The sequence below is a fragment of the Phoxinus phoxinus genome, assembly GCF_949152265.1.
Source record: "Phoxinus phoxinus genome assembly, chromosome: 15".
Taxonomy (NCBI): domain Eukaryota; kingdom Metazoa; phylum Chordata; class Actinopteri; order Cypriniformes; family Leuciscidae; genus Phoxinus; species Phoxinus phoxinus.
In genome coordinates, this window is record NC_136890.1 from 23,069,826 (window position 1) to 23,084,579 (window position 14,754).

General features: G+C 40.8%; 1 protein-coding gene across 7 annotated transcripts in view; it reads right to left on the reverse strand.

The window, feature by feature from the left end:
* Window positions 1–14,754, reverse strand: part of LOC307011666 (tumor necrosis factor receptor superfamily member 5-like) — a 16,365-nt gene continuing 1,611 nt past the window's right edge. The window contains exons 1-9 of one of the 7 annotated variants that reach the window (XR_013800455.1): window positions 14,021–14,342; window positions 12,629–12,718; window positions 5,355–5,480; window positions 5,105–5,260; window positions 4,920–5,004; window positions 4,656–4,831; window positions 1,684–1,700; window positions 1,412–1,526; window positions 1–1,325 (exon numbers count right to left, since the gene is read on the reverse strand). Coding sequence is in view for 5 of the 7 variants with exons in the window: in XM_079637613.1 (XP_079493739.1) it covers window positions 10,255–10,695; window positions 10,926–11,905; window positions 12,629–12,718; window positions 14,021–14,069 (1,560 nt within the window). In the remaining 2 variants the exon portion in view is untranslated. Of the gene's footprint in view, window positions 1,326–1,411; window positions 1,701–4,655; window positions 4,832–4,919; window positions 5,005–5,104; window positions 5,261–5,354; window positions 5,481–9,574; window positions 10,696–10,925; window positions 11,906–12,628; window positions 12,719–14,020; window positions 14,409–14,754 lie in introns of those variants that run through there. The other 6 variants (XM_079637615.1, XR_013800456.1, XM_079637616.1 and 3 more) reach the window with 6 other exon arrangements.

Consider the following 14,754-nt stretch of genomic DNA (forward strand, 5'->3'; position numbering starts at 1 on the left):
TACAGATAAAAAAAAACAAAAAAACAGAAAAGACCTTAGATCATTAGATGCAATGCACAGACATGTTTGTAAAAAAAGGCGTATAAAATATTTACAAAGGGCAATACAAAATACAGAACACAAATTATTGATCATAAGAAGCCTAATGTAAACATTACAATACTGTTATAATAGTTTTCACAAATTATACAAAAATACATTATCAAGATTACTCTGAAAACTGTTAGGGGATTTACAGTTAAAGACTCAAGGACCAGATATGATGAATTGAGACCAGAAGTTAGAAGTGCAGTCAATTTAAGACAAGAGTCAGAATTATAATATTAAATATTTAGGCTTAAATGTACACATTGACTGATAGGCTATAGACAGACAGAGTATACATATAGTGATAGATAGATAGAATAACACTATGCACAGTGAGAAGCATACAGGTTACAAGCTTCATATATTAGAAAAATACAATAATAAAAAAACAAATATTTAATGGCTCGTTGTCAAGGTTGTTTCAGATCAACAATAGTCTCAGCCTCAGACGTCACGCCCACGGAACGTTGGCTAAACGTCTGATGCATATGGTACACTTAACTGGAAACACTTCAGGAATGTCGAAGTCGTCATCTGATTGGTTGAATTTTATCGGATTTCCAGGGGGCACGAGTGTCGCGTTTATTTTCGGTCCGCCGGGAAACAAAGCGCAGACGTGTGAACAAAGTCTGCATACGTTTCCTACTAATTTACTCAGTGTTTTGATCAGATGTGGTAATGCAGACCCCATTGTTGTTATACGTGCACAAACAGATCAATGACTTACTGCTTGTTTTCTTCTCCTTCTTTGATTTTCTATACTGACTGACTTGTTGCACGCCGGTCTGTTGTTGTGGGGACATTTCCACGCCCCGAAACGTGACGCTGAACGAAACGAACTGTAATTGGTTGTTTGACATGTCGGTCAAACGGCCTTATGGGCGGGCCTTGGCCAAAGAAAGCTGCTATGAATTCCAGACCTTCAGCCGTCAGTCTGAAGGTCTGGCTATCAACACCTGCAAATGACCACTAGGTGTCACCGTTGAGACGGGTGTCGGATTGTTTCACGAAGCCTCGACACAATATGGCACATTTGCTTCAACTGTTTCACGAAGCCTCGATCTGCCCACCAATAGTTGCAGATCATTGTCATTGTGAAAAGGTGTTTAGTCTGCTCTGCTAGCTGAAGATGCTCTGGTGAAAACATTTACAAGCACAGTTCTGGAGTCCTGGAGGCTCTCACTTCTCTGTGACCATCAATAAGATACAGTTTTAAGTGTCATCTGTTGGTTTCCTCCCTGTAAACAAACAATACACAATATATGCTTTTAGTACATCGTCACCTTCTCAACTAGGAAAATAATACAGGGGAAGTTGGTCTTACAGTGTTTGACCTGTTGTCACTGGTCCAAGGCTTGTTTCTTGAATGGGAATCTGTTAAACAAAGAACCAAAATCCAGTCAAGTCATGACAATGTGTGAAGACTGTTATTACTGTAACTAAAAACAGAGGAAAGTTATTTACAAAACTGAACAAAGCCTATTTGGACTAATAAAGATTACAATTACACTAGTTGGTCACATTAGGAAACAGTAGCACAGTATGTGATGTTGTGGCATAAGGCCTTAAGAGGCTATTAATGGTTAGAAAACTTACCCAATTTCTTTTGTCACCTGGAAAACATTACAAAAGAAATTACATTTGTAGTTCAAATAAGCATAAAATGCACTTTAAATGTTATTAATGTTACAAAGCAATATCATTTGACTTATTAATGTCATTTTAAAACCTCAATGAAGTGAAGTACTGAGAAAAATCGTTTTGGATAAGATGGACTGGATAAGAGTGAATAGCCTCACATAGCCAGACATGTAAAGCTACAATATGTAAGATGTTTGAAATAAATATCCAAAAATCCCTTGCACAGTGTGATATATTTCCTGCAGTTGTATACTTACTTACAATATACCAAAAGTTCCCAAAGATTTTTAATTTCAGAGAAATTCCTATTTTAATTAATTGCTCGTCCCTGACTCCCTGTTCACTTGTCGCCTGTCAATGACGTAATATCTACGTTATCCCTGGTTTCCGCTTGTACTGTCATAGTAACCATGGCGATAGACATGGATAGGGTTGCCAACCGTTCCGTATAATACGGAATCGTCCCGTATTTGACACATAAAAGTCTTGTTCCGTATTGAACCGATACGGAACGCACTTTGTTCCGTATTTTTGAGAATCAATTCAGTGCAAATCCATGATAGACACACACATAGCTTCTAATATATGTCAGACTATGAACGAAGACATTTGTAGGCTATGATAAGAAAAAAAACAGACGGTGCGTGCGGTAGATACTAATTTCTCCCCGTTTGTTTATGATTAGCGTAGCGTTTTTAACATCTTGGAACATCATCAGAGAATGCCCTTTTAATTGGTCGTTTCAGTCATTGTGAGTCATGTATCGTAGCAACGATGACAAGTGACATAGAGAACAGAGAAAATGACTCACTGCTCTTGACTAAAGAACTTTTGTAGCTTTAATAAGGATTAGACTATATTTATTTTATAATTTATGCAGTGCAGATTGTTTGATAACTTTATTCAATTTCAGCCTACCTGTTAGACAGTAAGGGCACAGGTAAATATGACATTTATTTTTAACTATTGTACTATTGAGACAAATAACAAGTTTGCAGTAATGCAAATATATGAATATTTAATTTTGTAAAAAAATATATTTTAATTTGAAAACGGTGCATTTAGTTGTTGTTTCTAGTTTGAGTTGTTTGTTTTCACTAATTACACTTTATAATTTTTTTCTCTTTTTATCTGTTAAATAAAAGATATGGCTATCATTATTGAGAAACAAAATGTGTCTTGTCGTGACTCTGGGTCTGGAGATGGGTACATCAACATTAACTGTTATTGTTTGTTTGTATTATTTATACCCCTAGACTATGAATTAGGAACGAAACAGTAACAGATTATCGTAAAAAAAAGGTTTTGATGCAATATGCATCAGAACGTCAGTAAAGAGACTGGGTGGTCCATACACATGCCACCTGAGGTTGAGACTGATCCCAGCTTTCTACAACATATCTTTTGTTGCAATAAACCACTGCCTAAACAACGGCGAAGCCCATTGAATTTTTTTTTTTATCGAAATATCTTTTGTGTTTCACAGAAGAATGCAAGTCATACAGGTTTGGAAAGACATTATGGTGAGTAAATAATGAAATATTTTTGGGTGACCTATCCCTTTAATTGCTATGTTTCTCACAAGTTCTTTTCAAATTAGATTTATAAAAGGGGTGGTTGATTGCGATTTCACTTTTTTCATTTTAAATAGTGTGTAATGTTGCTGTTGGTGCATGAACAGTATCTGCAAAGTTGCTGCGCTGAAAGTTCAACGTAAGCAGATATATCGTCTTTTAAAAATCAGGAAGTTTAATGCCTACAAAAACGACTCGAATGGGACTACAACAAGATACTTCCCGGGTTTTATACGTAACATTTTATGGAAGACAGCTTCCAGAATCTCCACGAATTCAATGCCGGATTAAACAAGAAACTGTTACTAAAACATGAAGCAGTTCCAACTTTAAAACCAGAGGCAGCAGTTGTTGGGCCACAACCTGTAAGTAAGACTTAATCATTTTAAATGTATTTGCATGTATAATTTCAGACGTAATGTTTTAGTTTTATCAAGGACGTAAACAAATGCCAGCGCTGGCGTTAGTAGCCACTTAGTTATGCTATTTCGTGTGTCTATGAAAAACGCGTACAAACATTTTGAACCTGAATTTGTAATTATGTACTAATTGTGTAAATGTATTTTCCATGTATACTTTATGACGTAATTTTTCGATTTGATCAAGAACGTAAACCAATGCCAACGCTGTTTGTTTATAGTAGCTAGCCAGTTAGTTCGATGCTATTTTGTGTGTATAAGACAACCGTGTATAAAGTTCAAAAAATTATATGTAATCGCAACAGCAAACTTCAGCTGCGGTATTACTCAGTCATTTATTCTGTTATATTAAATGTTTAATCAGGAGAAAAACGTATCTCAAAAGCTAACAAACAGCAGTGGTATTTTCAAGTAACAGCGTATCGAAATTATGATATAATAGTAGTAGAATAGAATAGAATAATAATAATAAAAAATGTACCATTCAGAAACGTTTTGTAAGAGCCGTGTTTGGGGAGGTTCTGCTTGACTCTCTTCATTGCCGCTTTCTGGGTCTGATTCTGGCTCAAACTGATACAGTATTGGCACCATTATTTACATTTGACCGGAGCACATGCAACTTTCGCCCGTAAAGGTGATGGGCGTGAAGTTTCCGGACAACGTGCACTACGCTGTTTAGCCAATTACAACACACCGGCCCAACTAACCAATCTGAGCCCATTGCCTGTTTCTGAGGGAGTGGTTTCATAGAATCAAGAAGTCAACCGGTCATTCAAATGACAGAGGAGAAAGCGTCTTACAATAAAGGTGAAATTTATGAAAAATAAGGCTTTGAGAAAAAAAAATCCATAAGCATACAATAGTTTTTTACTTTAACATAAAATTGCTTCAAGAGAACACAAATTTTGTAAAAATAACTTCTGTGTCCACTCACCATTATTGACTGTTTGACCTTCTGAGCATGACCTTCCATATAGTACTGCTAGAATAGCTGCACATATGACAGGAGGACATAAAGCTACAAGACAATATCTTGTCCTCTTCTGTACACATTTGACATCTTTTACAGGACTGCCATCTTCACTTTGAATCTCATTTCTGGCTGTACAGCTTAGGAAAAATTACAACAATAAATACTTAATAATAATACATAACAGAAATTTAAAGAAGACATGGCACAAAATAATACTTCACTTACTCTGTCCACTTGGTGCAGTTCAGCCCAGAAGAAGAATAAAACCCAAAAGAACAGTTTTCACATTCTGTATCTGATGTTTTTGTCCCTGTAAGCAGACAGAGTGAAAATGTTCATAAAATGTAGGATGATTTAGACTAAATTATGTGGGGGAAATTAAATTAGTTTTAAGCAGTGAGAAACAATACCTAGTGTTTTTGTTTCTTGTCCTGGTTTGCAAACACTGTGTTTTATAGCATGACGGCACTGTGAATTGGAGTAACCAATGCAGTAATATCCATCAAGTACATCACAGATGGTGTCTCTTTTTGTAGTGCATTTACTCTGAATGTAAAGACCTTGACCTAAAACAGCATAATTAGCAACACTTTTATATTAGGGCAATAATACAAAAATGACTAATTTCTAAGCTAAAAGAAACAAAAAATATAAACTTACTTTTAGCACAGTGACTGCATGCAAAGCATTTTTTAAGACCGCTGGGTTTACTCATGAATGTTTCTGGAATGCAGTTATTACATGTGGTACTCAAATCGCCAGTGCAGTCATGGACTACCATTGACCCTACAAACAACAAATAATAACACACAACAATAAGATGACTAGAATCAGAGTTGGAAAGTAACGAATTACATTTACTCACGTTATTGAGTAGTTTTTTGTGTACTTCTACTTCTTTTAAGTAGTTTTTAAAATCTGTAATTGTAAGTTTTTTTGTATTGTACTTCGCTACATTTTAAATCATATCTGTTACTGAGTAAAAAAAAAGAAAAGAAAAAAAGCCTAATACAAAGAGGAAAATATCGCGCTCCAGAAACTACTCATTTACTATCGTAACCTCAGTTACCTGAGAGTAGGGAATGAGTATTACGTAGCTATACGCAGTGGGGGAAACTCCTTTTCCTCGATTTACTGAAGCTAAAAATGTAAAACGCATTTTGCAGCTGCACAGCTAGCACAGTGAGTGTCTGGCTCATTCATTGGCTGTGCTGCGGCAACTGCACATCCAATGGCACGGGCGCCTCTGACGTGTGCGCCAATGAGCTAACATCACGTCAGTGCCCGCCAAGGGGGCGTGGCCTTAGCCTATATTAGTCCCCGAAAAACTCCATTTAAGCAGGTTTAACGACTAAAGCGACAACTTGCTACGCAATACTCATTCCCTACTCTCAGGGAACTGAGGTTACGATAGTAACCGAGTAGTTCCCTTTTGAACGGTCACTTCGTATTGCGTAGCTATACACAGTGGGGACGCCATGTAAAACGCTGCACTATAAGTAGCATGGTTGCTTGCTGCAGCTCAGGACCCCTGAGCTCACAGAACAAGCCAGAACCCAAAACATATAATGACCAGACCAGACACCGTCGGGTCTAGTAATATATATACTAGCTAATATATATACTAGCTACTAGCTAATATACTAGTCAGAGCTAACCAACATAATATACCAGTAGGACCGGACACCGTCGGGTCTATTAGTATGGGGAATACTAATAAATGTATTAGTAATTTTATAATAAATGTAATGTGATTGTGCACAGTGACATAATTTGTAGACAAGACCAGACACTGTCAGGCCTTGATCATACTGAAAATACCTTCGCCTGCAGGGGATGTATCTCCATATTATAAAACTTCATAAATGTGGAAGCCGCATCACAAATATCCTGAATGGGAAACCGAGAGGACCAAGCCCAAGACGAGGCCATGCCTCTAGTCGAATGAGCCTTGATACCAATAGGGCAAACCGGACCCACTGAGGTATATGCCATAGATATGGCATCTACTATCCATCTAGACAGTCTTTGCTTAGTGACTGGATAACCCTTAGATCGGCCACCAAAGCAGACAAAAAGCTGTTCTGATTGTCTGAATGACGCAGAACTCAGCAGAAATCAGATAGATTCTCAGTGCTCTGACAGGGCAGAGCAAATTAACCTCCCCATCCTTAGCAGAAGGGGGAAGGGCTAATAGCGTGATAACCTGTGCTCTCAACGGTGTTGAGAGCACTTTGGGTACATAGCCATGTCTGGGTTTGAGGATGACCTTGGAGTCCTCCAATCCAAACTCCAAACATGAAGGGTTCCTAGCTCCTTTTTAAAACCGTACCACTAGGTCGTTTCTTCCTAGTGACTGGCCAGCCACTGGAGCATGATGAGCTGCAATGGCTGCCACATACACTTTGAGCGTGGACGGGGAACGGCCCGTGTCCAACAGCTCTTGCAGGAAGGAGAGTATCACGGATACCTCACATGACCCTGGATCAAAGAGCTTTTCCGAGCACCTGCTGGAAAACCCCGACCACTTCTGAGAATACAGGCGCCTAGTAGACGGGGCCCTAGCCTCAATGATAGTGTTCAAAACCTTCTCAGGAAGGTCCCTGGGTACCCGTTTAGGGGCCAAACATGGAGGGCCCATAAAGTTGGGTCGCGGATGCCATATCGTCCCTTTTGCCTGTCTGAGGAGATCTTTCCTGGCCAGGGGACTCTGTCTGATAACTGAACCAGCTTTTGAAACCACGGTCTGGATTCCCAGAGCGGGGCCACCAGATGGAGTGGGCATCCACTGTCCCTGACCCGTTCTACTACCTGGGGGATCATTGAAACAGGGGGAAACGCATAAATGGGATGGCTGGGCCAGAGATGGGTCAACGCATCCCTGCTCTTCGAGAAGAACGCTGCGCAGTGAGTGTTGGTTTTTGAGGTGAAAAGGTCGACTTCGGCCTCACCAAACACACTCCATATCAGACAGACCGTCTGTGAGTTCAGGGACCACTCGCCTAGGGGAGTGTTGCCCCGTGAGAGCATATCTGCACCCAGATTCTGAATGCCGGGGATATGCACCACTCTCAGAGATCTCAGATTGGTCTGTGCCCACAAGAGGAAGTCTCTCGCTATGGTGTACAGATGCCACCCTGGCGATTTATATAGGCCACCACTGACGTGTTGTCCGTGCGGACTAAGACATGGTGCCCCCTGAGGTTTGACAGAAAAGCTTTGAGGGCCAAACAACTGCTTTCATTTCCAGACAGTTGATATGTAAGCTCTGCTCCGTGATCGTCCAGAGGCCGGAAGCAGGCTTGCCCTCATGCAGCGCATCCCAAACCTTGGTTGGATGCGTCTGTAAAAAACACTTTCCTCCTGGAAACTACTCCCATGGTCACACCCTCTTGGTACCAGTCCTGAGCCCGCCAGGGAATCAGGGTCCGTAGACAGCCATGATTCAACCATGATGTGCAGGCTACCTGGCTGCCATGCATGGGTCGGCACTCAGCGTTTGAGCCAGTGTTGCAGCAGGCCCATGCGCAGTAATCCCGTACGAAGTACTGAAGATGCTGCTGCCATGAGACCGAGAAGTTTTCAGAAGTTTTTTCAGAGGTGCGCGCTCTCCTGCCTTGAATGAGGTTGCCAGCGTTCACTCTCTCTTGTAAGCCGCGCTGTCATTGTTATGGAGTCGATAACTGTTCCCAGAAAGACCACGCTCTGGCTGGGGTTCAGTTTGCTCTTGGTTACGTTGATATTGAGACCCAGGCATTTCAAATGGCCGAGAATCAAGTCTCTGTGTGACAGTAGCTCGGCTCTCGACTGTGCCAACAAGTCATCGAGATAAATGTCTCAGGGGAGAGCGCTGCATCCATGCACTTCGTGAATGTACAGGGCTCCAGGGATAGACCGAACTGCAGAACGGTGTATTGATAAGCTTGACCCTTGAAGGCGAATCTCAAGAATGGCCTGTGACGAGGGTGTCTCTGAATGTGAAATTATGCATCTTTCAGATCCATTGTAACAAACCAATCCCCTGGGTGAATCTGCGCAAGGATGTGTTTGACAGTTACCATTTTGAATTGAAAGACCGTCTCATGAGAGCCTTGTTCAAATGTCTCAAATCTAGTATGGGTCTGAGACCGCCGTCTTTTATCGGGACTAGAAAATAGCGGCTGTAGAAACCCGATTGTTTTAGCGCGGGGGGACTAGCTCTATCGCCGCTTTTGCTAACAGATTCTGTATTTTGACAGAAAAGCTTTCATTTTTCAACGTGACCCACGTTGCTTCTCACCGAAGTCTCGACAACCGCCTGAAACTTTGGGGGTCTGCGAGCGAATTGGAGCGAGTAGCCTCGCTTTATAGTGTTTATGACCCAACTCGACATGGCTTGCCAGGCCATCGCCTTTGTCGCTAGGGTTTGACACACAGATTGGGACGAGCCGCCTAACACAGGGGGACCTGGTACCCTTATATTGTGATTTGTGCACATACTGAGTGTTGGACTGACTATACAGGCTTGGGAGAAGTCGGTAATACAACTGGGAGGGGGCCACCTAGTGAAGGAGAACCGTGAACCCGTGTGTTGTGATTGTAAAACATACTCTTTTTGTGCTTTATTTGGGTCGCCGTGAAAACGGCGTTTGTTTGTAGAGGCGCGCAGTGCAGCGGGCCTGTTTACAGTAGCAAAATCTCCAGCCGCCTGAGCTGAACAGGGAGCTGTGAGAAGTGTTGCGGGTCTTTTAGAAGGTGGTCTGGCTAGCGCGAGACGAGCCCTCTCTCTTTACCTTCGACGCTAGGAGGACCTGGGTGGCCCAGCGCCTGGCGCGACTCGAACAAGACCGGAGAGGGCGTTTGAGCAGGAGATTTTATTTATTTTACTAAGATTTTACTAAGATTATACTGTAGGAGGGCTACAGGCCCAGCGAGTAACTATCCCAAAGTGCCTGTCCTTATCACACGGTGATATGTGATGAGATTTTTGCTCACATATATACATGCAAGTTCTCTACAGTTGTGCAGATGGAATACTGTAGGTAGAGATGAGGTGGTATAGGTTATGAAACAGTACCATCTAGGGGTGTGACGAGACGCTTACTCCACGAGACGAGACATGTCACGAGATTGGGTTCACGAGAACGAGACAAGACGAGATTTTTACACAATTTTTAAGAAATCCTCAATGATGAAATATATGAATGGAAAATAGTCTTTTATTCAAAAATGCAAAACAATTTAGGTGCATTTTGAAATCAACTTGTAATGAATGTTATTTTACTTATATTTTAATGAATTCTATGCAGTAAAGGACATGCAAACACTGCAAAATGTTTTGCTATGAACTGACTGGCTTCACCCCTGTACGATTTCACATGAGAAATCTAACTCCTTTCCACAAATCGAACATAAAAAAATATAAAACAGTATAAATAAAATAACAGAAATAAATAACACTTTAAATGCAAACAGTAAGTGTATCCATAATCAAAGTACTGCTCTTTCAAAACAACAAGTGCAAACAGAAAAAATTTTTTTCTTCATGCATGTAAGAGATAAATTAACTATACAGAACAGCCTAAGAAATGGTCATGTTCTTTTTCAAGAATATAAGCATGTCGACGATTTCTGGCAGCAGTTGAGACCTTTTGGCAGTAACTATGTCTCCTGCCGTAGAAAAAACACGCTCACTTGGAACAGAGGTAGCAGGGATGGAAAGGTATGCTTTGGCAAGTGGAGACAGCAAAGGATATTTAGAGCCGTTTTCTCTCCACCACTTCAGAGGGCAGCAACTGAGTGGGATAGAGGCCTCTCTTCTGTAGAGATCAATTTCCTTCTCAGTCCCTCTGCTGGACTTTTCTGTCTTAGAGAAAGAGTCCCCTAGTAGATCCTCAAGCGCTGTCTTCTTGGAAGCAGGTTCTCCCTCTTCTGACTCGACTCCCAGAGCCCCCTCACCTCCATGTGTGGAACAGTGAGCTGCTGCCTCTTCTCTCCTCTCTGTACTCTTCTCACCTGTGGTCTTTAAACAGCAGAAACACTGGTTTTAACCTTAAGCAGCAAAGCAGTCCCCCCTCTCCCTCTAAACACAAACACACACACTCTGATGCTGTCATGTTTCTAACACACACACACACACACACACACACACACACACACAGCATTAATCCATTAAACATTTTCAGTTGGTACTGGGGAAAAAAATTCACACACACTTACAAAAGGAGTAAAGCAATTCAAATTGATGTATACCTGATTTTGCTGTAATTGTTCTGCCTTTTTCTGCACCCTCAGGAAGACAGACTCTCGTTGGTTATGGTCTAGCTGCGGTAGAGTCTGGAATCTTGGCTCCAGCGCAGTGCTCTCTAACAGAAGATTGTATGCATCTCCGCTGTATCTCCCTGAAATATTACTGAGGATTGCTTTCTTTGTGTCTGTCACGGTGGGGGAATCGCCGTCATTTGGCGCCAAGCTCTGTTCAATCATGCTCTTCAGTGGCACAATGAGAGACACTGTGGGGCTCTTCTCCTCACATAAGACTGTGGTGGCTGTCTTCAAAGTATTCAGCAGCTTCACAAGATCTTCGGCTTTCAAGATATCGCTGCTGTCCAGTGTATCAATGTTACGGGCATTTTGTCTCATCTCAGGGCTGGTGAGAGCTGCTGAAATGGCAGCTTGCTGCTCCAGGTAACGAACCAGCATATCTAAAGTGCTATTCCATCGCGTGGAAACGTCCATGATTAATTTGTGTGGTGGCAGTTGTAGCAGTTTCTGCTTGGACATGAATAACGCGGCAGCCGTTGAACTCCGGTGAAAAAAAGCTGTTACTCGTCTCACCCGCCCAAGCAACCGACTGACACGCGCAACACAGAGGCCAGCCTGGGTAGCGAGGTTTATCGTGTGTGCAAAGCACTTGATGTGCGGCTCTAATCCTGCCTCACGCACAGCCACATCCATATTACGATTTAACATTTCCCAGTCACTGTTGATTATGTGGGCTGTAATTGTTATATAGCCCTGCGTACACCTAGAAGTCCAACCATCAGTTGTAATGGCGATGCTTTCTGCCTCTTTCAGAGTCTGTACAACCTTGACATTGGCTTCTTTGTAGAGGTTTGGGACCACAGTGTGAGTAAAATGCACGCGTGATGGGATTGTGTACCTCGGTTCCAGTGTGTGGAGGAGTCGCCGAAATCCCAGATTTTCCACCACAGAAAATGGCCTCATATCAGCTGCAATGAAAACGCCGATGTCTCTCGTTATTGCCGTGGCTCTTGCACTTGAAGGTGAAATAGATGCAAAGGCATTTAGAGTTGTTTGCCCTTTTAATGTTCTTGTCGCAGGTGCAGCTAGATTTAGTAGAGAGCTGTGGTATTTCTGTAAGTGTTTTTGCATAGTGCTCGTGTTAGCCGCGGTGTACGGCATTGTTTTCTTGCAATGTTTACATATTGTGTTCGTCTTGTCTGTCACCTTTTCGCCGTTCCTTATTTCCGCAGGAAAACCAAAATGTTGCCACACAAATGATTTAAAAGTGGCAGGGGGATCTTCAATACTAATTTCACCCTCACGCTCCATCACGCTGACATAACTCACGAGACAACTTTTCACCTTGACGAGAAATCTCGTCGCGTTTTAATCTCGTCACACCCCTAGTACCATCACAATAGCAGTTTGTAGCACTCTGGAAAGAGTGTAGACCTGCACCCAAAGGTAATTCTGCAAAAATGTTAGATATGCATTTTGTTTTATTTTAACTATGAGTGCATCCATGTACTTGTGCAGGGATAAAGAATTTAGTATGCATGTGGAATTTAATAATTGATTTGGCAGTATTTTGTATAATGTAGGATCACAAAACAAAAAGAAAACCTTACTATAGTGTTTCTCACTGTGTGTTTGTGCTTTGCATTACTAACATAGTTCTCATATTTAGAAGTAATGGTGTGTTAACTTACCTATACTACACATTGGACAGCATTCTCCATTAGCAGATTTATATTCATTTGGACCACAAGGATTTCCAAGTGCGAGTAAAATACAAAAACCTGCGAAGACAAAATAAGTTGAACACCGTTGAATCATTTAACGCTTCATCAAATATTTTCTAAACCGCGTTTATTAAAGAATATTCAAAGAAAACACTTGTTAAACATACTGTATACCAGTCAAGGGTTGAATCCGAAATCGCCACAACCCTTTTTTTTTTTTGCATAGTTTTTATGATTTTTTGTATTGTGAAATATCTTTCACTGTAATTCATTGTATTGTTGCCAAATTCAGTTCACACATCACTACTGTCCTGCTGGTTATACTACAACACTTAGTTTAGACAAATGTCTTTTTGCATAATTTTTTATTGTTAAAAATATTAAATAACTTCACTGTAATACACTGCATTGTTTCCATATTCAGTTCATACATCACTGATGTCCTGATGGTTATACTACATCAGTTATTTTGAGGTAAAAAAAATTGCCTGATTTTTATTTATGAAAAATATTCAATAACTTAACTGCAATATACTGCATTGTTGCCAAATTCAGTTCACACTTTATTGCTGGTTATACAATTTATACAAAGGACATTTATCCAGACAAAGTGCTGTAGAATAACCAGCAGGACGACAGTGATGTGTGAACTGAATTTGTCAACAATGCAGGGAATTACAGTGAAGTTATTGTATATATTTTTCATAATTAAATAAAATCATACAAATTATGCAAAAGGACAATTTTTCAAAACAAGTGTTGTAGAATAACCATCAGGACAGCAGTGATAAGTGAACTGAATATGGCAACAATACAGTGTATTACAGTGAAGTTATTGAATATTTTTTAATAATAAAAATCATACAAAAAGACATTTATAAACAAAGTGATGTAGTATAACCACCAGGAGAGATTCTGTATGAAATGAATTTGGTGACACTACAGTGTGTAGCTGCTACCGTTGTAGTTATTGACTGATTTTGTAGAAAAGCTTATCGGGTTTTGCAATTTGCAGACAGTCCCTTCGGATCTGTGTCTCTCAGCCGCCTGCGCTTAGAGATCAATGTATTTTGTCCACTGCGAAGGAAAGCTAGTTTTTAGGAAAAATTTGTAGTGGCTTGTCTACGTTACTGCTACGATTTTAAAGAGGTGTTATTTGTGTAGTAACAACGCTTAACTCACGAGTTATTGACCCGGAAAGTTCGAATCTGTGAATTTATTGCCAACTTTAACGTTACTCAACTGTGTCAGATAAGTTACCCTACGGCCTCTAGCCATGCTTTGTCGTTATTGTTGTTAAACGGTTACGTTTCCATTATGATCAGTTAATTGTCTGACAACTTTGGTCATCGCCCTTACCAGATATACAAAATAGACTCGTGACTTGCATATTCACTCCATCCACCATTTTGTATTTTCCTAGACGACGGCGCTCTCCTGCCTGGAGACCGAAACTAGAGCGCGTCTTCAGTAACCGACAGAAACCCCATTAATAGAGCTCGGGCGTAGACGTTATGGAACGTCTATATTTAATCTTTAACGTTACATCAAAAGAGACAAATATCGTATGCGATCAAAAAAATTCGCCATAAAACATAACAAGCGGAAATACAGATCAGGGACAGGCGAGTCAGGGCGGGTGGAGCTTCGATCGAGAAGCATCCAGCTGCAGCCCCGCAGACTCACTTCTAGCTAGACACCAGTGGCTGGACACCAGTGGATGGACAGCAGACGTCATTTCCTTTTCAAATTGACGTCATTTCCGTATCGTCATTCACTTTTCAAATTTGACGCGCCATGCAGATGTCAGCGGTAAGAAAAAATAATAAACTGTCGATGATGATAGGTCATGTCAGAATTCAAATGCACAAACTAGCTATTTAAAAAAGATCGTCTTGTTTAATTTCTAAGTCTGGTGGGAAGTTATACAGTCCAGCAGTGCTGTTGCAACCGGCAACACTTCACCTATAAGTTACCAGCCTAACCACTGTACTAAACACAGATAAAGCTAATGCTATAAATCTACACTATCCTAACTGATGCAATACTATGCTACTAACTAACTATGCTTCTAACAACACTAACAACTATGC